The sequence below is a fragment of the Daucus carota genome, chromosome 4, assembly GCF_001625215.2.
Source record: "Daucus carota subsp. sativus chromosome 4, DH1 v3.0, whole genome shotgun sequence".
Taxonomy (NCBI): Eukaryota; Viridiplantae; Streptophyta; class Magnoliopsida; order Apiales; family Apiaceae; genus Daucus; species Daucus carota.
In genome coordinates, this window is record NC_030384.2 from 41357776 (window position 1) to 41381032 (window position 23257).

General features: G+C 33.6%; 4 protein-coding genes across 5 annotated transcripts; 3 read left to right on the forward strand and 1 right to left on the reverse strand.

Annotated features, from left to right (window-relative positions):
• Positions 1–8861: 8861 nt before the first annotated feature.
• On the reverse strand, positions 8862–10004 carry LOC108217678 (uncharacterized). 2 transcript variants are annotated; one of them, XM_017390555.2, is made up of 2 exons: positions 9862–10004; positions 8862–9586 (listed from the first exon to the last, which is right to left on the reverse strand). In XM_017390555.2, the coding sequence occupies exon 2, from the start codon at positions 9575–9577 to the stop codon at positions 9026–9028; it is 552 nt and encodes a 183-aa protein (XP_017246044.1). In that variant the 5' UTR covers positions 9578–9586; positions 9862–10004; the 3' UTR covers positions 8862–9025. The 2 variants fall into 2 exon arrangements, with proteins under 2 accessions (XP_017246044.1, XP_017246043.1); XM_017390554.2 differs by having other exon boundaries at positions 8862–9591; positions 9862–9986.
• A 3290-nt stretch (positions 10005–13294) lies between these two features.
• Positions 13295–15384, forward strand: LOC108215791 (beta-glucuronosyltransferase GlcAT14B). Its single transcript, XM_017388365.2, has 4 exons — positions 13295–14007; positions 14112–14187; positions 14287–14402; positions 14568–15384. The coding sequence occupies exons 1-4, from the start codon at positions 13452–13454 to the stop codon at positions 15080–15082; spliced, it is 1263 nt and encodes a 420-aa protein (XP_017243854.1). The 5' UTR covers positions 13295–13451; the 3' UTR covers positions 15083–15384.
• A 1352-nt stretch (positions 15385–16736) lies between these two features.
• LOC108215793 (glycerol-3-phosphate acyltransferase RAM2) lies at positions 16737–18507 on the forward strand. The gene is made up of 2 exons (XM_017388367.2): positions 16737–17468; positions 17567–18507. The coding sequence occupies exons 1-2, from the start codon at positions 16833–16835 to the stop codon at positions 18428–18430; spliced, it is 1500 nt and encodes a 499-aa protein (XP_017243856.1). The 5' UTR covers positions 16737–16832; the 3' UTR covers positions 18431–18507.
• A 188-nt stretch (positions 18508–18695) lies between these two features.
• LOC108215792 (probable prolyl 4-hydroxylase 7) lies at positions 18696–23024 on the forward strand. Its single transcript, XM_017388366.2, has 8 exons — positions 18696–18993; positions 19089–19178; positions 19473–19530; positions 19754–19858; positions 21390–21447; positions 21544–21719; positions 21826–21886; positions 22491–23024. Exons 1-8 carry the CDS (start codon positions 18908–18910, stop codon positions 22796–22798), a joined length of 942 nt encoding a protein of 313 aa, XP_017243855.1. The 5' UTR covers positions 18696–18907; the 3' UTR covers positions 22799–23024.
• The last annotated feature ends 233 nt before the right edge of the window (positions 23025–23257 follow it).

Here is a 23257-nt window from a genome sequence, read left to right on the forward strand (position 1 = left end):
TCAAGCAAATATTTACTGTGAGCCGTTTTCACTAATGAAAAAGCTAAAAAGAGAGACAAAAAAGAGTCAAAAACCTGAAACAAGTTGCATGAGTTGGGCAATGAAAGGCTGAAGACAGATGGCAGTGATGTAATAAGAGAAGAAAACAGTAGAGGCAGGCAGGCCATGTTGCAGAGGCGTGTGGTCAATCTCATAGCAACATCAACTAAACTAATTTTGAATGGGAGAATATGACAGCCAATTTACACCATTTTCTATCCTCTTTTTCTAACTGAATACCATAAATTTAGGACTAATCATGAATTAGACACGGTTTATGCGCTTTCCAGGTTGCTTACTTGAAAAAAGCAATTTTACATTCTGTTATTTCAACCTTAAATTGTCTGCGCAATGCAGATATAACTTAGATTTTATGTAATCTTCCAAGTTGCGAACTTTACTGTACTATTTTTTATGTTTGCCCATTTGAGGTTACAAAAAATATGTGAACAAATGAAAATATATTTATGCTTGTCTAAGAAAGTTTAGCATTTAGTATTCTAATATTGGGTGGGGTGGCATTCACATCCTCCCGCGGAAGCGATAAATCTTGAGAGAGGTTATAAACGGTTCACAATTATATTACCGTGATCAAATATTTTAAAAAGGAGTCTCAGTATATATAAATTAAATCACTGAAAACTAGAATTCATCAAAATTATCACTTTTTTTAAGTTTTATGTGATTTTACTATCTTTCGAAAATATTTGTAAAAATATTATATTTCTAAAAAATATTTGTAAAAATACGATCTGCAACTAGATTCAATTTCAGTTAACTAACCCCCGACTTGCAAGTATGGTTGAATCTGGTTGAAAGTATAATTGTGTATGGTTGCAATGTGTTGCATATAGTATTTTTGCAAATATTTTCAAAATTTTGGTAATTTTACAAAACATTTTTAAAAAATATAGTATTTTTTCAAAAAATATTTTGGTCGTGGGTATATATGAGAAAACCTCTAAATTAAATTATTAAAACAGTCTTGATATCATAATTTTACTTATAACAAGTATAAAGAGGATATTTTGGTTGTTTGATATATTATTGTAGAATAAATAATAATTATTAGATCTTATTATTTGATAAACTGTTAAAAATATATGATAATAAATATATGGGTATTTATGAAATATACTCCCTTTTAGCATATTTTAGGCTTTTAGCATATTCATTGCAATACACAGTCCCTGTACAAATATTGAAATCTTACGTTCTTCTTCAAAAAGTAACTAAAAATTTGCATATATATCTTCTCTCGCTTTCTCTCCATCTCCCTCTCAAATTACAATTAAAAATTATTTTTATCTCTCAAATTCGTCGCGCTCTCTCGATTGTGATGAAATATGAACTATGTTCATATTGTAGCACTTGAATTAGATCCGATTGTATTATGTTGAGTTTGAGCATATCAAACTAGAGGTGGGGCTGAGATCATATTACAGCAAAAATTATAACAAAAGATTAGAGATTTAACTCGGCTAATACAAACAAAAATTGTTAACCTGATAAACGATGTGTTTGGTAAATAAATTAAGTACTCAGCAAAGTTTTATTTATTAAAAAAGTACATATTTTTATAATTTTTTTGATATAAATAGTAAGGAGATGTTGAGATTCATTATGGGACAAAAGAATAAAAGCTCATCTCAAAACAAAAAGGTAAGATTTCATATACTTTTCTCTAGAAATGAATTTTTATTTTTGAAAAATAAGTAGTCCAAGTGGCGCAAAGTTTCGCAGGTTAAAGTTTCCATCAACTCTTATTGTTAAAGTTTCCATTTCACTTATTAATTAGCAAGCACACCTCACAGAAATGGAAATCAGATAACTCAATGATCGCTCCAAACTAACAAGGATATATGATAAAATGTGGATATTCCAGCTACAATCCTAAGCTATAAAATCGCAGATGAACGAAACAGTGGCTGGCAGTGTGATGGGGCAAGATGAAGATGCACCCTAGCAACCAGACAGTTGTATTAGAATAGGCTTATCTGGTGGAGCTCCACAAGGGGAAAATTAAGACACATCACAAGCAGTTAGTTTCTAAGTAACATTGCTTTGTCTTGGCTGTTCCAGAGGGCCACATGTGATTTTACTGTCTGAGTCTCCATGTGATGAGCTACCCTGGCCATCGCGATGCCTTAATATCATCAGGCACTTGTTGATCAACACAATGTGATTGTGTCTGCAAATTAATGTTAAATAACACCTAAACTACTTAATTATTCGGAAACTATATACTACTATTTTTGTGAATCAGATCTCTATTTGCTTGCAAAAGCTCCGTATCAGTTGATCATCCTTGTTGTTTTTCAGCAAGTGGGTTATAATTGAACCGAATCCCAATAATTAAACTAATTGTGGTACGAACAAAATTAACTGCAGTGTGCTCGTAATCTCGTATCTGCTCTTTTGTGATTTGCAGATGTGCAAAGTTTTATATCAGTTACACATGACCTTCCATTTTAAACGGAGCAGCACACTCCAACTTCTTTTTAGTCAACTGCCTAGAAACTAATTGCATCTTTTTAATTATGACTTCGTTTTGAGCATTTTATAAGCTATCTGCATTCAGAGGTGGTCCATAGACGGTTGAAAAAACAGTGGCAATCCATGTTCAGCTGATTTCGACTAAAATCTCGTAAATTTAACTACCTGCCGATTATTTTTACCAAAAATGCTAAAATAATCGATTCATATTATAGGTGCTGTAATATGTTTAAGAAATTTTACACACCGTTAATATCAGAAGATCGAGTTTGCTGAGTCTGGATGAATATATATTACTTTGCCGGAAAAGAGAGGAAATTCCAGATTTTGCAAGTGTTATACCATGTTCAGATTTCAATAACATCATGCTTTTCGGCTAGATTAGTGCTGCATAGACAGAATTGAATATAAAATTTTGCACAATGCAATTCAAGTGAAATGTTTTAATTGATGCTATTAATATATATACACGAGGATCCATTCCAATCACGTACTCCCTCTGTCCCATAATAAAAGTCGCTTTGATTTTTGACACGTATATTTAATATATATATATAAAGGAGGATGCGGCCGTCTCTAGAATTGCTCGATTCAGTCTTTTGATTTTTCTTAAAATTCGGATAAAAATTATGATTATAATTCAAAAAATCAGGTTCAAGAATTTTAAAGATCATGCAATTCTTTTCGATATTGAATTCTAAATGTAACTCTAGAATCTAAAAGAAGGATTCTTAATTTTTTTTATTTAGGAATCATAAAGGTAATATAATTCTTATTTTTTAATACATTAATATACAAATTATTAAAGAAGTACAATTCTTATTTTCAAAAATTATAAATTTTATAATTTTATTTTATTAAAGGTGATACAATTCTTTTCTTATTTTTAATTTTTATATGTAGGAATCATAAAGGTAATATAATTCTTATTTTTTTCCATACAAAGAATTCTAAAGATCATGCAATTCTTTTCGATATTGAATTTTAAATGTAACTCTAGAATCTAAAAGAAGGATTCTTAATTTTTTTTATTTAGAAATCATAAAGGTAATATAATTTTTATTTTTTAATACATTAATATACAAATTATTAAAGAAGTTCTTATTTTCAAAAATTATAAATTTTATAGCTTTATTTTATTAAAGATGATACAATTCTTTTCTTATTTTTAATTTTTATATTTAGGAATCATAAAGGTAATATAATTCTTATTTTTTTATACATTAATATAAAAATTATTAAAGAAGTACGATTCTTATTTTCAAAAATTATAAATTTTATAGTTTTATTTATTAAAGGTTAGAATTTTTATTTTTTTATACATTAATATACAAATTATTAAAGAAGTACAATTCTTATTTTCAAAAATTATAAAACTTATAGTTTTGTATTATTAAATTTAAAAACAAAATTTATAGTTTTATTTTATTAATATTTCCAAATTGATCACATAAATTTGTATTAAATATGTATAAAAAATCAATTTTTCACGTGGCTGCCCGCATGATTTGATCAGGAGATATGTAAGTTTCTTTCACTACCTATTCCTACTCTGTTTCTAATCTCTGGATGGCTATAACTTGCTCTGACTTGGCACCGGAGATCATGATCGTCTCTACTACAGATTGCTCAAAACATTATACAACAGGCACAAGTTTTCTACTCATTATCTTCTCTATGTTGATTGCAGTGGAACTATCTATGAGACTATGACGTCTCTACAAATACTTCGCTTAATTTTTCTAATTTTTTGATAAAAAATAGATAAAATAACTAAAAAATAGTTTCATAGAAGAGATATAATTCTAAGTAGTTAAGAATAAATAGGAATCTTAAAAGAAAAGAGAGATAATTCTAAACAGTTAGAAAATAAGAGTCTTAAAAAAATATAATAGCTAAAATATATAAAATTCTAAATAGTTAAGAAAAATATGATAGCTATAATCTAATTGAATATATTTTTTCAATTATAATTATAATTTTATCATAATGTAAATGATTTTTGATTAGTATTGTGCTTGAGGGGAGGGCGGCCCAAATTAATTTTTATCTCTAAATAATAATAAATTTTCTATTAGCATTATGTTTGACGGGAAAACGGCTAAAACAATTTTTTATCTAAGTTATAATATATTTTTTATTAAAACGGGACATCGGCTAAAAATAATTTTTGTATTGTGTTCGACAAAAGAGCGACTCAAACTAATTTTTATTTATGTTAATATATTTAATTTTATCATACTTATTGATTAATATTGTCGGAAAAATAATTTTATGCAAGTGTAATACTGATTCGTATTAAAATTTATAAAAAATTCATAACGTCGCCGCGAAGCACGGCTTTATTAACTAGTTAGATGTAAAAAAAGCATACTTCTACATATTATTTTTCAAATTTTTTTTCTGAATAATAAAAATATAGATGTTAAACTTTTGTTTGAGAAAAGAAAATTTAAAAAATAATATGTAAAAATATGTTTTTCTTATAGCTCATATTACGTGTAAAAAATTAAAGCGACTCTTGTTATGATACATAGAACTCATAGAAGTACTCATTTTGTTTTTGTGAATGATCTTGGATAATATTTTCGTCCTGCTCTGTGATCCATATTAATTGTGCATCTTTTCAAAGTAGAGGGCCCTATTCCCGTCGATGTCCCTGTATTGGGCCAAATTACGTAAGGGCAGCCACAGACCCGAGTCCAGTGATTGTGCCTAGTCCTAGCCCGAGAATAAATTTGGTAAACTATCAACCAACTGACCCCATCGTCCATAAATGATAAATAAACGAAAGCCTGAAAGCTAAAGTTTTGAAATATGACTGTTTCAGGCACAATAGTAAAAGTGCTTTGGGGCCTGGGGTGTTTTTTCGATTGCATAAAAAGGTTTCCTCTTTGCAATTTAATCGGAATCTATTAGTTTATTGATACATAATTGTGTATGTTATGAGGATTTTTTTTTATCATGTTATATTATAAATCTTGATTATATAGTAAATTTTGGACTATGTTGCAAATTTTGAATTATTAACTATTTATATATGGGTTTGGAATTTGCAAAGGCCACATTAGAATACTTCTTTATTGGTGTGACATGTAAGAGCATTTCCAACCATGAAGACTCCTTAGCTAAAAGGTGAGTTGTCATGCCAAAAATAAAAAATTTAGCCAACCACTTCAAAAGTTCACACTCCAACCATGGACCCATGGTGACCTGTTGTCTATAAATTTAGCCAACCTCCTATGGATGGCTAAGAGCATCTCCAACGGCGTTGACTATAATCGTTGGCTAAATTGGACATGTAAGACATTATATAAAATTTGCTGAACCTGTAAGACATTTTGCTTCAATGGTACTGGCTATATTGGTTGGCTATAATTTAAAAATAGTATGTTATTAATATTTTAAATTATTAAAACATAATATATCAGTTCAATATGGTAATAAATGATGTACAATCTTCCTACAGATTTTCTTACAGACGTGTAGTGGTTCGACAAATTTAGCCATCCATAGGAGGTTGGCTAAATTTATAGACAACAGGTGAGCATGGTTGGAGTTGAGTTTTTGGAGCTGTTGGCTAAATTTTTTTTATTTTAAGTAAGCCAATTCACCTTTTAGCCAAGGGTTTTAGATGGTTGGAGATGCTCTAAATTTGTCGAACCTCTACTGGTCGGTAAGAAATCTGTAGGATGATTGCACATCATTTATTACCATATTGAACTGATATAATCTATTTTAACAATCTAAAATATTAATAACATACTATTTTTAAATTATAACCAACCAATATAGTCAATACCATTGAAGCGAAAAGTCTTACAAGTTCAGCAAATTTTACATAACGTCTTACCGGTCCAATTTAGCCAACGATTATAGCCAACACCGTTGGAGATGCTCTAATTACATATAATGGATGTCTTCCGGTGATTATTGTACAAGTGTGAAGATTATGTCATAATATTAAAATATTTTTAATTCAAATTTAAGTTGTAGATTTATTATGATTTTAATAATTTAAATGATATCTTAACCAGAATCTCTTCAGTACTTAATAAGTTACTGTTCCATAATATCTTCGGCATAACTTACTCAAGCGGACTGAGGAAAAATTCAGTCGTCATATAACCCAGACCACTAATCATATAACCCAGGCATGAACTACCTAGAAATTGGCAGAGCATTCAGTTCACAGCGCACCATGAAGCTCAATATCCATTATGGGCAAATTAAATTATAGGTCCTGAACTATTGACGTTTTATTGTTTAGGTCCCTGAACTAAAGATTCCGTAATTTAGGTCACTTAACTTTTACGTGTCTAAGTCCTTCCATCAAAAAGATTCTAACGGTGTTAACTAGGATTCTTGAGTTTCATATGGATCAAAGCAATTTTGAAGGTGTTAGTGATTTCCAAACTCAAAATTCAAGTAGTCAAATTGAAGTTTGAATCACTAGCGACACTCATGCTCATATGATAACAATTTTCACAAATTAGATTTAATTTTAAAAACTTTTGAATTGAACATAATTTGTGAAAATTGATGTGATATGAGTTTCGCTAACGACTCAAGCTTCAATTTGACTACTTGAACTTTGAATTTTGATATCATTAACACCTTCAAAATTGCTTTGACATGTATGAAACTCAAGAACCCTAATTAACACCATTAGAATTTTTTTGACGGAAGGACTTAAATCAGAAAACGAAAAAGTTAAGTGACCTGAAATACGGAATCTTTAGTTCAGTTCAGGGGCCTAGACAATAAAACGTCAATAGTTCAGGGACTTATAATTTAATTTTCCCATTATTTGTTCCAGATTTTCTTCGGTGCAGCTGAATCAGACAGACCGAAGTAAAACCCAACAATGGTAAAACCCGAAAGCAAAATGATAGCCTAAGATATTAATTTAGATGGTCTCATTTCAGATCATTCACCTCTATACCATTCCTCTTCACAAGGTACAAACTTCAGAAGTACTCTTTTAATGAATAAATTCACCTCTATACCATTCCTCTTCACAAGGTACAAACTTCAGAAGTACTCTTTTAATGAATAACTGGTCATACTCTCTTCAAGTACATGCCCTCCAACGACTTCAGTAAAAACAATCTACATCATTCTGAATTTGTAACTCTCAGCACAACTAAAAACTGTCAGATAATTTTACTGAAATGCTGAAGCACGAGTACACCAGGTCTAGATTCTATATTACCAATTGTTCAAGTGGCATAATATACAGAGCAAAATGCAAGTTCACGAAGTCAAACCATCATAAAACAGATTATAGGAAACCATTGCATAACCCAGGAACATGTAATCCCAGTATAACTAGGTAACTGCATCTAATATAATATGTGCTGACTTTCTTTTGACAGTCTTCTGAATTAGAAAATTACCAAAAAAAAGGGGATCAGCATATCAGGGCTGTGCATATGTGATGTACACAGCGTCAGACTCACAATCTCCCTCTCTATTAAACACACACACAATAAATTACAACAGAAGAGAACAAAATAATCCTAGATGTATACAGACTTTCTTCCTTATGTGATCGAGATCAATTTTTAATCACGAGTATATACAAAATTTTACGATTCTAGTTAAGCTGTTAGAGAGTGGCACTCACTATTCTGACCCAGTCCAGAGAAAGCAGAACAACCTTATTTTAATTAATGAAAAAATAGCAATCATTTAGCACCTCTAATTAAGTGAAGGAGAGCACGATACAACTATAACAAACAATTACCACCTAAATACAGAAAATGTTATTCCTAAAAAAGCAGAGAAAGTAAGAGAAATCTGTAAAGTTTCTACAAGCTTCTCTATGTTCAATATTACACATGTGTTATGATGATTATACTCTCTAAATTGCAGCTGGCTAAACTTTTTTTAAATCTTCTGGTCCAAGTCATTCAATTAACAAGGCCCTTCTTCTAATTGGTCCCTAATATATAACTAGACGGGCCACATTTGTTCGAATTTGCTATTTTAAACTTCAATATATGTATCAGAGGTAGCAAAACATAGTGTTTAGAGAGTCCCAGAAGTGTGTTTTGCATACTAGCAAGATTGGATAAGGTTTCACAATCTTCCCTTAAACTAGTGTTAGCACACTTAACTGACTATGCAACTATGCCCATGCCACAGAGATCTGAAAGCATATAGAAAGCACATAGAATTACTAAGTTATACCACATATTTCCATATTGACCACCACTCCTTTCTCTAAAGCACAGAGAATTACTAAGTTATACCATATTTTTCCATATTGATTACCACTCCTCTGTATACAAGGGTTCACCTCCTTAGGAGCTGAGAAAGTGTTGAATGTTCAATATAATATATATTGATAACTAAAACAGCAAGGCTAATTTTGATATTACATCAACATAAAAAATAATCTACAAACAACTTGTACAAGAAAAAGATGCAAACATGTAGATAAATGTCAATGATTTAGGACGAACATTTAAATGGTTTTACATGCTCATGGTTCGACTGCATTACCCAGTGCATAAGAGAAGAGCTCACGAACAGGAGAGTATTCAACCAACCCAATTTCCATTGCGTACCCAGAAACTGGCAACTTCAAATCCCTCAATACAGTGAATGCCTCAGCCATACGACTTCTTGACACCTCTTCAGCAACTGGACAATAAGGTATCCACGAATCAGCACGATACTCCTCACCAATTTCAACGCCCTCCTTCTTCATTGCATCACACAGCTGCAAATGAAAGTGAAGCAGAGACAGAGATGGATTTGGAGCAAGAAATAGCACATTGTTGTCGCTCGGAAGTGCTCCAATTGAACGAAAAGACAAGGGCACAGGCTCTTGCTTTGAAGCAAAATTCTTGACAATGTTTTCAAGCTTCAAAGGTTCAACATACGAACTAGAAAACAAAGTAATGTGGGGCCTTGATTCAATTTCAATAAGCTGAGTACTAATCTGGCGACGAGCAAGAACATTCCAAGCTTTCAAGACCTGGTTTTCGAGGGCCGGATCAAAGTAAAGCTCAATCGCATAGCCCTGTGACATTGTGCTAAACTGAACTTCAAAACCAAAAAAAACCTAGTCAATTAACATAATCATATCCTAGTATGCAAAAATCAAGATCTGGGCTGCCCCCTAAACTAACAAAATGACAAATAAACACATACAAATCGATATATACAAAGCTAAAAGCAATCAAGAATTGAGATATCAACCAATTACTAAAACTAAGGGGAGGAATGATAAACCCCACATTAATTAAGATATAAATATCACATATAGAAGTAAAAAGATACAAACTTGGAAGTAGCGAAGAAGCAAACCCTAACCTCAAGAAACAAGGGTGCAGCAGCACATAACAGTTGGGGAGATTGAGAATAAGTAAAAGAGTTAAAAATCAAGTGGGTGTTTGTGGAATTTGAGGTTTTTATTACAACTATATCGTTTCCATTTAATAAAGGAAGTAGACAAAAGCAGAAAGGAGTAGCAGGAATATTTACCCAAATATTTACCGACCAATGACTGCACATGTTTGGATAAGTCAGTTTTTTTTGTCACAGATAAGTCAGTTTTTTAATATTTATGCATGTATATTTAAAATTGTTATTTATAAATTTATAACTTAAAATATTTAGTATCATATTCTTTTTTTTTGAAGTGAATATCATATTCTTATTTATAAAACAAAATTAAAATATAATATTTATAACTATGCAGTTAAAGTTCTTGAAGAAAAGTTTAAGAGACTGGTATATTGTAAGTGGGGGAGTATAATTTTTTAAATCTTTGATTTCAACTTTTTTTGTCTGAGAGGAGAAGCTTCGTTCTTTTCCAAATCTACATTTTTATACGAGATTCTAAAATAATCAAAGAAAAAAAATTTAGGAAAATCAGTGAGATGCTGTTCAGTCGAGGATAATACGATAACATTTTAGTGTTTGTACATTTTTAAAAATGAAACTTTCATAATTCATAATTTAATTAGCCCGTCCATTATCTCATTTTCAAATCTCGAATAATGTCTCTTACTCACCGTTATGTTCGGTATCTAAAATCAGTTTTTATAAATAATATATTTAATTCAAAAAACTATTTTTAGAAAAAAAAGTGCTTCCATGATTTAAAAAAATATATAATAATTTTGTATGAATATATGATAAATTTATTTTCAAAATTTATCAAAAATATTTTTAATATTATAGTTCAAAATATGTAAAAAAAATATTAAAACAAATATTAAGCAGTTCTTTATAATTTCTACCACACTTTTTTAATAATAGAACACTTTTCAACTATACTTCAAAACATTACTCTAAATATTTCATAATTTTTATTTTGATTTTTAATTACAATACCTAAACCGTAAAAACTCTATATTGTATATAAATTATTTTTAGATTTTAGAACTAATGTAATATTATAATTTAGGAATACAAAAATAATCACGTATCTTCTTGTTTATGGATCATAATTTCACAAATAAAATATGTTAGAATAAGTTAGACTTATTCATTTACTTTCTATTCGTATCTCTTCGTGAACTCTGTTTCATTTTTCAATTAAGCGTGAACCAAAATCATTCTTAAATAAAAAACAAATATTAAAATTATAATCAACTTAAATTTTTATGTTCACCGTAACATATAATTTGATATGTCTCGCTAATAAATATAAAGAAAATATTACTCCCTCCGTTTTAAAATATAAGCACACACAAAGTCTTTTGACCGCTTAGTTAAAATTATTATTTTTAAAATTTTCTTTTTCCAAATTATAATATTAATCATATATTTTTATTCAAAAAGAAAAAATTTTAAAAATAATAATTTTAGCTATACCGCAATATTTGTGTTCATTTTGGATGTGGAGATAGCTGGTCCGGGCTGCTTCCATTTTTCTAACCACCTTGAATTTTCGTTAGACCAAAATGAGTACTTGAACTTTTCTGGACAGTTGAGGGGCATCCTCAATATAAACATTGACGAACACGGCTTGTCATAAAATTTGTTGAAATCGAGGGCCTGTCCCCCAAGAACCAAGTGTAAAGGAGGGTAAAAACCGTCCCATATAGGAGCAATGACCGCATGACCATATTGAGTGTCTGATTACTAATCAAAACATGTAGTAATGAACAAAATGCATGGAAGGTCAAAATAATATCATCATATCAGCAACTTATGTAAAAAAAAGAAAATAAGAAAATATATCAATCAGCAAGTTTGCTTCTGGATACAAAAGATTAGAATTGTGAGTGCAAAAAAGTAGAGAGGCCGGAGCTTTGCTTAATTTTGACACCTGAAAAAAGGGGTAGAAGTATAACTATAAAAAGCAGAAGAGTCTAATTACATACATACATACATGTACCATGTACGTGGACAAGATCTTCTTGGCTTGGTGGAAGGAGCTTGATAGCCGGCACAAGTCTAATCTGCAAAAGAGTACTTACAAGTTTAGCGAGTGCACAGCTCAAAAGTCAGAACGTAGAAGTGTAACTTCGTTAATATTGACTAAATTTCTTTGACTTTCGCTTTGAATCGGTCACTATCTAGATTTTTTTTTTTAAATCAATTTAAGTTGCGTGACCGTAAGAGCCCGAGCTTTTAAGTCATTTTTTATTTTAAATTAAAAAATTTATTTGTATAATAAATAAGAACTTGTTTAAAGTCAGAAATAGAAACTGACTTAATTTGAGGTACTTCCTGAGTGAATTAATTTTTTGAACCTTTTTCATGAAAATTACTCCTAAGTCATAATTTACCCACAAATCATTTTAATTTTTATTATTATATTTTTAATAATCAATAGATTATTAATAAGTCAAGTAGGGATGGGCATTCGCCCCGCCCCGCTCGACCCCGATCCGATCCCCGCCCCGTTCGGGTCGGGGATTTGGGGAATTTTTCGGGGGCGGGGCGGTGATCGGGAAGGTTTTAGAAAAAATTCGGGGATCGGGGCGGGGTCGGGGATATTTTATAAATATTATTATTTATAAAATAATAATATTTTATTAGAATATTAGGAGTTAGTAGTTTGTTTGTTTATTAAAAAATATATTATATATTATAAAATTATAATTTTTTTATTAAAAACTAAAATTCCCCGAATCCCCGCGGGGATCCCTGTTCCCCGTTTGGGGCGGGGATCGGGGAGGAAAATAATCCCCGTTCGGGGTTCGGGGCGGGGTCGGGGATGGGTATTTAATTCGGGGATCGGGGTCGGGGATAGCACTGCTCTATGTATATAGTTTAACATATAGTTTAGTAAAAAAGTTTGTAATTTTCTTTTTCAAATTTATTAATATAGTTTTAATCACTATAATTCTCAAAAGAAAAATAGAACAAATAATATTTGATGCATTCTTCCTCGAATGTGTTTTTGACAATAACAACTCAGCTAGTTTTTGACTAAAATGTAACATTAGATTATATTTTAACTTTTAATTCAATTTTGTCGTTTTATTCTGTTATTAATATACTTTTTCCGTCTCACTCGTTTTGCCACAGATATCTACTGAGAACGTGTATAATATTAGGAACTTTAGTGTTAATAGATGGCTAATATTTTGAGCCTGCAGTATGAACTCAAGATTCTAGACTGTAGCCTGAAGTTGACCTCTCCTGGTTACGTCCCTTGCTAATTGCAAATATAGATTTATGAGTATTTATTATTGGAGTACTGTTAAGTAAACTATACTTTAAATTAACATGAGAATCCATGGTTGATTATTATACTCTTACGTAAAATGTAATTCAAGTAGATTAACATTAAGATGAAGATAAAAGTTTTCAACACCCATGGAGTGTATTACAGCCAAGTTAATACACACTCATTCCCCAGTATTTAACATAACTCACATCAAGATTTTCAGACAGAAAGAGCTAGACAATCTGCTAGAACTCGAGTCTGCAGATTGAGTTTGATGAAGAAGGTTTCTATGCCACAGACAGTTCAAAACAAATGGATAATAGCATTAGCCACTGCATGTGTTATTCTTTCTCTATCCCTTGTTTTCCTGATCACTCTTGGTACTTCAGCCAACTCAATGCTTCTCGTCCCTCTCCACCGTTATGCAGCCGCCACTTCCTCCCTATTCGTCGCATCCAAGGTCCAGCCTGTCACTGCCCCTCCACCTCCGCGCCTGGCTTACCTCATCTCTGGCTCAAGAGGGGAGCACAAAATGGTCCGTCGTGCCCTTCTGGCTCTGTACCATCCCTATAACCAGTACGTCGTTCATCTGGATGCTGAATCGTCCGCTGATGAGCGTTTGGATTTGTTTAATTTTGTTAAAAACTGCTCCACATTTGTCCAATTTGGCAATGTACGGATGATCACAAAGGCCAATCTGGTCACGTATAGGGGTCCAACTATGGTGTCTAATACACTTCATGCTGCAGCGGTTCTGTTAAAAGATGGGGGAGAGTGGGATTGGTTTATTAATCTCAGTGCTTCTGATTATCCCCTCGTTACTCAAGATGGTCTGTTTAATGCACCTTTACAAATATTGCATGTGTTTCTGATTGCTGATATAATTCTCTTAACTTGAAACTCAAGTAATGGTTTTTTTGTGGCGATTTTGTAGATCTTCTTGACGCGTTTTCAAATCTACCACGGGACTTGAATTTCATTGAAAATACCAGTAAACTCGGGTGGAAAGTGTAAGTCATTGCTCTTCATGTTCTTTTTGTATATCATAGTTTAATTGTTATTTTTGGAATTTTTACTGATTTTGTGAGGATCGTAATGATATATGAAAGGGATGGGAGAGCGAAGCCAATAATCGTCGATCCGGGCTTGTATTTGACAACAAAGAGTGATGTCTTCTTGGTGACACAGCCTAGACGTGTGCCCACAGCATTCAAGCTCTTTACAGGTAATTATTTCGCAATGCTCTGCTCATTGAATATTCGGCCTTTCGTTTGAATTGCTATTGAATATTCGGCCTTTTGTTTGAATTGCTATTTTCAGTACTATTTCCGAAAGCATCAGGCTGTTTACCTGTTTATATAAGGTTATTCTACACGTTTTGTTATTACAGGATCTGCCTGGATGGCGCTTTCTAGGCCTTTTGTGAACTACTGCATATGGGGATGGGACAATTTGCCTAGAACGGTTCTCATGTACTACACAAATTTTGTGTCCTCCCCGGAAAGCTATTTCCAAACTGTCATCTGCAATGCTCCTGAATTTAGGAACACTACATTGAACAGTGATCTGCACTTCATACCGTGGGACGATCCCCCACTGCAGCATCCTAAGCACATCACTGTTGATGACATGGGAAAGATGATCGACAGTAATGCACCATTCGCGAGAAAGTTCCATAATGATGATCCCGTGCTGGATAAGATTGATTCTGAACTATTGTTTCGAGGTCAGGGCAGGATAGTTCCTGGTGGGTGGTGCATAGGAAGTCGGGAAAATGGCTCTGATCCCTGTTCTGTTGCGGGTAATATAACATTTTTCAAGCCCACCTCTGGAGCAAAAAGACTGAAAACTTTGATCAGCTCACTCATGTCAGATGATAAATTTCGACCAAGACAATGTAAATAGCCAAATTTGTTCCAAAAGGCGAATAATTCTTTTTAGTTATAACCATTAGTGTCAGATATAAGTAATGGCCCGAGATTAATTCCCATCAGACAGAACGAGATGAAGCTGCATATAAGAGGTGAACCTACTGAGCTTTTTTACTCAAGTAAATACTATACATGAAGAAGCTATAGATTACTCTAAAATTGTCAGTTCTTTGTTCCTCTTTCGAATGTATGTAAAAGAAAAGCGTTATTGGTTCGGATCATATCTGAAACAGCTGAAAACTGTTACTCCTTATACACTAATCTAGTGATACGTTGCCTCGGAATTTTTAGAACTTAAGTCTCTAATCTATTTTCCAGTGATCAATGCCAAGACAATTTTATAGATGGAATCCCAGATCTGATACATGAATGAGTAAACGTGTGCGCTGCCAAGTGGAACCAGAACTGTACATAGTGCCGATACATTTCTGGCTAGTTGGCAATTGGCAGTGTACCCGGTTAATCTAAATATTAAGTTGCAGTAAGTAGCAGAGGTTGAATAAGAAGATGGAAGATACAATAAATACCACTGAGAATTAAAAATGGTTGGATTAAGTGGAAACAAAAGATTAAGAGATAATTAAGATATAAAGTTTAAGAAAAGTATTCAGAAGGATGAAAAGAACGAAACCATGATCTTGGTGATCTTATTGATATAGTCCCACTGGAACAACTCAGATTAATCCATCTACGACAAGGGGATTTCGAAAAAAGATTATCATAGAAGGAATGAGAGCAAGATGAAAAATTGAAAATGAAGATGGTGAAAGACTACAATGCTTGTGGTGGCATACTTTATGAAACGAGATCTAAGTTGAATGAATAAAACATGTTATATTTCTACCCATCAATGTCCAGCATCCAAGCTTTTTTCACATAAAAATAAGGTTAAAGAGAGGCCCAGATCCAACTTTTTGGAAAATTTTGTTGATGGAAACAAAGCAGGGAAGATGAGCTTAGATCTCTAAACATGTTGGTAGTTTAGGGTGTCTTGATCCCTCTTGTTTCCGATTTTGTCAAACATATTGTGATTTTACATTTGATTTTAAACAATTTTTCGGGTCGCAGAATAACACAGATGCATGTAGTTTCAATCCACAAGAAGACTAATAACCGGATATCATACATCCCATTGGTAAAATCGACAAAATGCGACTTATAAGAAGATACAGTAAATCAAGTCCTTCTCTTCGAATACTACGCAATATTCAGAGTCAACTTACGGACTTATCAAGCAATCACTCTGATCCCTCGTCACCTTGAAGTTGAGACATAAAATCAGTTGCTGGTGTTTTATTTTATATGAGCAGAGATCATTTCTTAGCTGATGGGACATCAAATGCAATGTGAATGAGATAGACCGTCAGGTTCTAGTAATCATCGATGAAACTGATATCTATTATACATTTCTAATCGTTTACTCTACTTATATTATAAATTATTGCAGAGAATATGCTTAAAAATTACAAAAATGAGTGATAAATGATATGAATATTGATCAACGTTTATTCCCAAGTTAGAGAATGTAGTAAGTACACCAAAACAGATAAAAGTGATAACCAGGGCCACAAGTCTTAACTTTTTACTTGTATTTCATCAACTAACAATGTTGTTTACATTGCTAGAGGTAAGTGTTATTTGTTTATAAATAGTTTGGTTTCTCATTTTTCGAATAACAAACAACTTCCACCTAATTGACCAACCAAGATACATTCTCTGCTAGAATGGACAAGCAAGAAGAGAGTTGTTCGTCTTTCGACTTTCCAACAATTGATCAGTGTGAGTCCATTGGACGCGATAAACAAACGGTGGTGGCAGACATGGACGGAACTTTGATTCGAGGAAGGAGCTCGTTTCCGTATTTTGCCCTTGTGGCATTCGAAGTTGGTGGAGCTCTGAGGCTCTTATTCTTGTTGTTGGCTTCTCCATTAGCTGGACTGCTGTACTACAACATTTCTGAGTCTGCTGGCATTCAGGTTCTCATTTTTGCTACTTTTTGTGGCATGAAAGTGTCGGAGATAGAGGCGGTGGCACGGGCAGTTCTGCCAAAATTTTACTCTGCAGACTTGCACCCGGAATCCTGGCGTGTGTTTTCTTCCTGTGGAACAAGATATGTGTTGACAGCGAATCCGAGGATCATGGTGGAGGGATTCTTGAAGGAGTATTTAGGTGCTGATGTTGTACTGGGAACTGAAATTGAAACATTTAGAGGGCGTGCCACGGGTTTTTTGACTAGCCCTGGAGTGCTGGTCGGCAAGAACAAGGCCTTGGCCCTGCAAAAGGCTTTTAGTGACACTGGAGCACCAGATATCGGACTTGGAGATCGAAAGACTGATTTCCCTTTCATGAAACTTTGCAAGGTCCGTGTTGTAGTTTATTTAGATTCTTGATTCATTCCTATATATATCAATGCATCATATGAGTATATATAAAAAATTAAACAAAATTGTGATTGCAGGAAAGCTATGTGGTTCCAGCACATCCACAAGTTGAAGCTGTGACACATGACAAGCTACCGAAGCCTATAATATTTCATGACGGGCGTTTAGTGAAAAAACCAACTCCCCTCACAGCCCTCCTCATCCTCTTCTGGATCCCAGTCGGCTTCATCCTAGCATGCATGCGCATAGCAGCCGGTGCACTCCTCCCCATGTCCCTGGTCTACTACGCTTTCCGAGCCCTCGGAGTCCGTGTCACGATCAAAGGCACTCCCCCACCAACGGCTCAAAATTCCACCAACCAAACTGGCAACTTATTTATATGCTCCCACCGAACCCTTCTTGACCCCATCTTTCTCTCTGCTGCCCTCGGCCGCCCTATCCCTGCCGTCACCTACTCCCTCTCCAGGCTCTCAGAAATCATCTCTCCAATCAAAACCGTCCGCCTCAGCCGCGACAGAGTCACGGATGCCAGCATGATCAAGAAACTCTTACAAAAGGGTGATCTTGTACTATGTCCCGAAGGGACTACATGTAGAGAACCATTTTTGCTTAGATTTTCAGCTTTATTTGCTGAGTTAACCGACGAGCTCGTTCCCGTGGCAATGTCAAATCGAATGAGCATGTTTCATGGAACCACCGCAAGGGGGTGGAAGGGGATGGACCCCTTCTATTTCTTTATGAACCCTAGCCCTGCATATGAAGTTACTTTTTTAAATAAGTTGCCCAAGGAACTTACTTGTGGCACAGGTCAATCAAGCCATGTTGTTGCCAATTATATACAGAGGACCATCGCTTCCACACTGTCTTATGAGTGTACCAATTTTACCAGGAAAGATAAGTACAGGGCGTTGGCAGGGAACGATGGTATAGTTGCTAGATGATATAATATGTATTTACATAATTACGCTTACAGTTCTAGTTGTTATACAATCTGAAATATCAGCCTAGTTTTCGATTTTAGTGGATTTCTGAATCATCTTAACAAATATATATGAGGTGCAAATTGCAATGGTTTTTAAGATATGAGGTGTAAAGTGTAAAGAATTAAAGTTTGAGACCAAAATGAAAAAATATCCAAACATAAGGGATGCAAAATCCTAAAAGCTCAATTAAAAATTCAACGAGTTAACGCAAAACCACGTGCTCGAAACCAATGAGCGGCCCTTTGGTTACAACTTTAATTTCTCACACCAGAAGTGCAAGAAAATCAAGAAAATCACCGAGGGAAAGAAGATGCCCAGTTTTGCACACAGTTCCGCTCGCTCTTCTACTCTATATATGCACACAACTTGCATCTCTCTCACCAATCCATCCTTGTTTCATCTAAACCAACAACATACTTTAATTCAGACATCTCCATGAATTTCCTCTTCTCTTTCATTTTCTTGATCCTTTTCCCTCATTTTTCAAACTCAGCTCTTCACTCTTCCGGACAAAACATAATGTACCCAAGTTATATATGTACCCAAATTTGTGGTTTTGTTTGTGCCAATGTATATAAATATTCTGAATGTTTTTTTTTTCTTGTTTGATGTTTAGGCCAAGAGGGTCGGTGCTTAAATTGACAACTGATGCTGTTTCTGCTACTTTTGATCCTACCAGAGTTACCCAACTTTCATGGCGACCCAGGTCTTCTTCTTCTTCTTCTTCTTTTTTTTTTATATTAATAATCATCATCTTATCTTATAATTTTGACTCTACAAAATAAAATGTCCTATCTTTGAATAATTATATTAATGTGCTGATCATAGAGTTCATTTTCTTTTAGGTTTGTAGTTGTTTCTAACTTTTTTTTAATGATAATTTTTGGAGTTATTTTGATAAAATTAAATGGGACTTCTTTGTTACTAGGAGAATCAGGTTGCAAATTTTGGGAGATCTCTTATTGATTTTGTTGTTTTTATTGGGATTGTACATGTACAGGGCGTTTATATACAGAAATTTTTTGTCGGATGAGGAGTGTGATCATCTTATTGCTCTGGTTAGTTTTATAGCATATTGATTATTTCACCATTTGTTTTAACTTGAAATACTGATGTAAATAAAGAGTTTTTTTGTTATAATTACTTATGTTTCTATGTGTATAATGTCGGCCTCTCGGCAGCAAAAGGGGGGAATATATTACATGGCTACATGCCATTCTATAAACTTTTAACTTCAGTGATTCCTAAATCTTTTTTGATTTCTTGTTTTTTTTCAAGTAGGCAAAAGATAAGCTCGAAAAGTCCATGGTTGCTGACAATGAATCGGGTAAGAGTATAGAGAGTGAGGTCCGGACCAGCTCAGGCATGTTTCTGAACAGAGCACAGGTCAGTAGCTTCTTTGCTTTTATACCATGGATAGTTTATACACTAATGTACAATTCAGTGTTTATAAATCAAGACGTACTCTTTTCATATTCCTGCGTGGGTGTGCCGTGTGTGGCTTTCCTTCTGAGCATAAATTGTTTGAATATATGATACTGTAGGCAGTAGCTCTATCAGGATAGTTTGTTGATTAGGATGTCATGTGGAGTGTCATAGCTCTACAATATACTGGATGCCTTAATGTAATAAGCTGTTGGTCAATGTTACTTCTTGTAACTGAGTACTTGTGATGTTTTACAAACTTGCACTTAATTGTGTTGGTAATTATGGTTTTTGCTTAAAATTGAATATGGTCCTTTTCAGTGAATGTATCTTCCTATCTTCTCTATTTTACCTATATATGTAGGTAGATTTCCTTTTAAAAAATTATTTTAGCAAACCGCTAAAGTCAAGATGATAGTCGCAATTTTTTCTCTCTACAAAGTTGAGTTACTATATCAGAATCAGATATCATTTCATGTTATTGCGTGGTACACTCTGGTTTTGAGTCTAATTTCCCTGGGAGGCCATGAGAAGAAACCATTACTTTATTATAGTAATATAAGAGAAACCATTGTAAAACTCTCACTAACTGTATTATTATGATGCACTATTAGAGGATTCTGAAACCTAGTTAGACTGTACTATGATGCCTATTAGAGAATTCTGAAAACTAGTTAGATGTGATCTAACAATCTCATTTACAATATTTTTAACCTCTGTTATATTTAAGATATATCATTAGAATTTCACAACTAGAAACATACTATTACCCTCTAGTTATTATTCTCCTTAGCGAAGCAGGTGACTTGAATGATGAGCTTGAGCCTTACGATTCATAAGAATCTACATGTTGAACAGGAGCATAGGAAGCAGTGCCAGCCCTGAACCCCAGTGAGCCTGGTGTGATCGTACCAGGCTCACCGGGATCAGGGGCCTGCATATTGCTATATGCTAGTATTTTTACAGGGATAAATATGCGTAAAAGTTGAGTTTTGTTTATCAGGTGAAAAACTTTGGTCATGTACTCCAACGACGGGGACTTTGTTCATTTCTGTACTTATCGCAGTCATGTTAGATTGAATCATTTGAGAAGATAGGTCTTTACAGAAACTAGAGACTTCAAGTTAAATTAAAAAAATGATTAGGTAAAAGATTATTTAAATTTAAATTCATAGTTTATTCTAAATTTTCAAATAATGATAGTTTATTTTAATCTAACTTTTTAGGCGAGGCATTGGCTATGGTTTTTTCTTAGTGACTACCAAGTCGAACAGATACAATTAAATATAGTGTATTTGTTATTTACATTCACATCCAAATTATGAGACGTATGACATATCTTACTACTCACGTATTGTCGTTTTAATATTGGATCGTTTTTCTAGCTTTTAGATTTGTGGAGAAGTTCTTGTTCTATGTGGTATTAGCTTCAGGGATTCAGTTTCCTTTCTACTTAATCTAAAGATTAACAATATTTGTTTCATCTTTGAAGGATGAAGTAGTTGCTGCCATTGAGGTCAGAATTGCTGCCTGGACATTCCTTCCTCCAGGTAAATTGGACCTTGGCATATCAATTTATGGTCTCATAATCTGTTGGATAAGAAAATGAAACTTATTTAGCCTCTGATCATCCTGTTGTTAATTAGAAAATGGGGAGTCTATTCAAGTACTGCATTACGAGCATGGCCAAAAGTATGAACCGCATTTTGATTATTTTCAAGACAAGGTCAATCAAGAATTGGGTGGCCACAGGGTTGCAACAGTGCTTATGTATCTATCTAATGTTGACAAAGGTGGAGAAACAGTTTTTCCAAACTCAGAGGTACATTTTAGTGCAAAAATTTCTGTCTATGATATTTACTCTATTGTTTAACTTTTTTTCTCTTCCAGTAGACAAGGAACTGACCAAAACATTTACAATTTTACAGGAGAAAGACTCTCAGCTGAAGACAGATGACATGTCTGATTGCGCGAAAAAAGGTTATTCAGGTAGGAAATAAAAAAAAATGATTGTTTTAGGAGTTCCAGCCTATAAAAAATATATAAGATAAATTATATGAGGGAAGCCTCCTTTAATAGGGTAATTTGAATTTGGATTATGGTAGTTAAAATTGTAATGTTTCACGGGAATTATAACGTAAGTGTCACAGAGACTGATTAAAGGACCATGACAGGAATGCTTTGGAATCCCATGGTCTAAGTCAACAATCTATCAAATAATGGCTACTGCTAGTCCAATAGTGGCATTATTTTGGCAGTCGCTTATGTTGCATGAAAGATGTTTCCCTAATATTATAATTTTGTCAGTTAAGCTGAATTTATTGATCTGTATATTTTTACTACATATAGTATCCATATAATATGGGGTTTCAGAGATTATGTTGCTAGGTTTTCTGTATAGACTAGAATTCCTTTATAGACTAAAAAAAGTTGAATATAGTTATTTTAACAGTTTACTCCTTTTTTGGTTTGTTTTTCTGTGTATGTGCTTTTGATTGCTTCCTTTGTCTACATTGTTTGAGGTGGCATTACATATTTACATGTGAATACATGTTTTTGCTGATCTGATATATGTAATATGCTATAATCTCAGTGAAACCAAGGAAGGGAGATGCTCTGCTCTTCTATAGTCTTCATCCTGATGCAACTACTGATCCACTGAGCTTGCATGGGAGCTGCCCTGTGATTGAGGGTGAAAAGTGGTCTGCAACCAAATGGATTCATGTGAGGTCGTTTGAGAGAGCAGTTAAAAACAAACCAAGTGGAGACTGCTCGGATGAGAATGAGAACTGTGCCCAGTGGGCTGCTGCAGGTGAATGTAATAACAATCCTCTTTATATGGTTGGTTCCAGGGACAAGCTTGGTTTTTGTAGGAAGAGTTGCAAGGTTTGCTCTTCATAAGAATCTTTTACCAATATATATGTAGCCCAACCTCCTTTTCTTATTAATGCAAGCTAGTTCACAAGTACAGATGTAGGTGCAACTCAAGTAGAAGCAAACACTTTAGAAGTTTAAGGAGGTTTTGTCATGTCTGCAAGCCTCTTGGGGTATATTTAGTTATAGCTGATAAAGAAATATGTACATAATATAGTGACAAATTATATTTATATAAATTTCGTGTTGGTTACATTTACGTCTATGTTGTTTGATTCCCTTCACTAATTAGTCTCCAAGGTCTCAATGGCCTTGGCCCCAGAGAGGATGAAGCAGAGAGTATGAGAAAATAATGACTAAACCGGGGGTCTTCTACTTTAAGGGTAGGGACATGATCTGCGTACATCTTACCCTCCAAAATGACAAAATATTTGGATTAGATTTTTAGTTCAAATAGTTGGAATGGAATGATTGAAAGAATGAAAA

What these genes read in the sequence shown, in the direction of transcription:
- LOC108217678 (XM_017390555.2), bottom strand. Translation starts at nt 9,577, where the DNA reads ATGTCACAGGGCTATGCGATTGAGCTTTACTTTGATCCGGCCCTCGAA.
- LOC108215791 (XM_017388365.2), top strand. Translation starts at nt 13,452, where the DNA reads ATGAAGAAGGTTTCTATGCCACAGACAGTTCAAAACAAATGGATAATA. An exon ending in TCCCCTCGTTACTCAAGATG is followed by an intron (nt 14,008 to 14,111) that starts GTCTGTTTAATG and finishes GCGATTTTGTAG; the next exon opens with ATCTTCTTGACGCGTTTTCA. An exon ending in AGTAAACTCGGGTGGAAAGT is followed by an intron (nt 14,188 to 14,286) that starts GTAAGTCATTGC and finishes GATATATGAAAG; the next exon opens with GGATGGGAGAGCGAAGCCAA.
- LOC108215793 (XM_017388367.2), top strand. Translation starts at nt 16,833, where the DNA reads ATGGACAAGCAAGAAGAGAGTTGTTCGTCTTTCGACTTTCCAACAATT. An exon ending in CTTTCATGAAACTTTGCAAG is followed by an intron (nt 17,469 to 17,566) that starts GTCCGTGTTGTA and finishes TTGTGATTGCAG; the next exon opens with GAAAGCTATGTGGTTCCAGC.
- LOC108215792 (XM_017388366.2), top strand. Translation starts at nt 18,908, where the DNA reads ATGAATTTCCTCTTCTCTTTCATTTTCTTGATCCTTTTCCCTCATTTT. An exon ending in TCTTCCGGACAAAACATAAT is followed by an intron (nt 18,994 to 19,088) that starts GTACCCAAGTTA and finishes TTTGATGTTTAG; the next exon opens with GCCAAGAGGGTCGGTGCTTA. An exon ending in TGTTTCTGAACAGAGCACAG is followed by an intron (nt 19,859 to 21,389) that starts GTCAGTAGCTTC and finishes TCATCTTTGAAG; the next exon opens with GATGAAGTAGTTGCTGCCAT.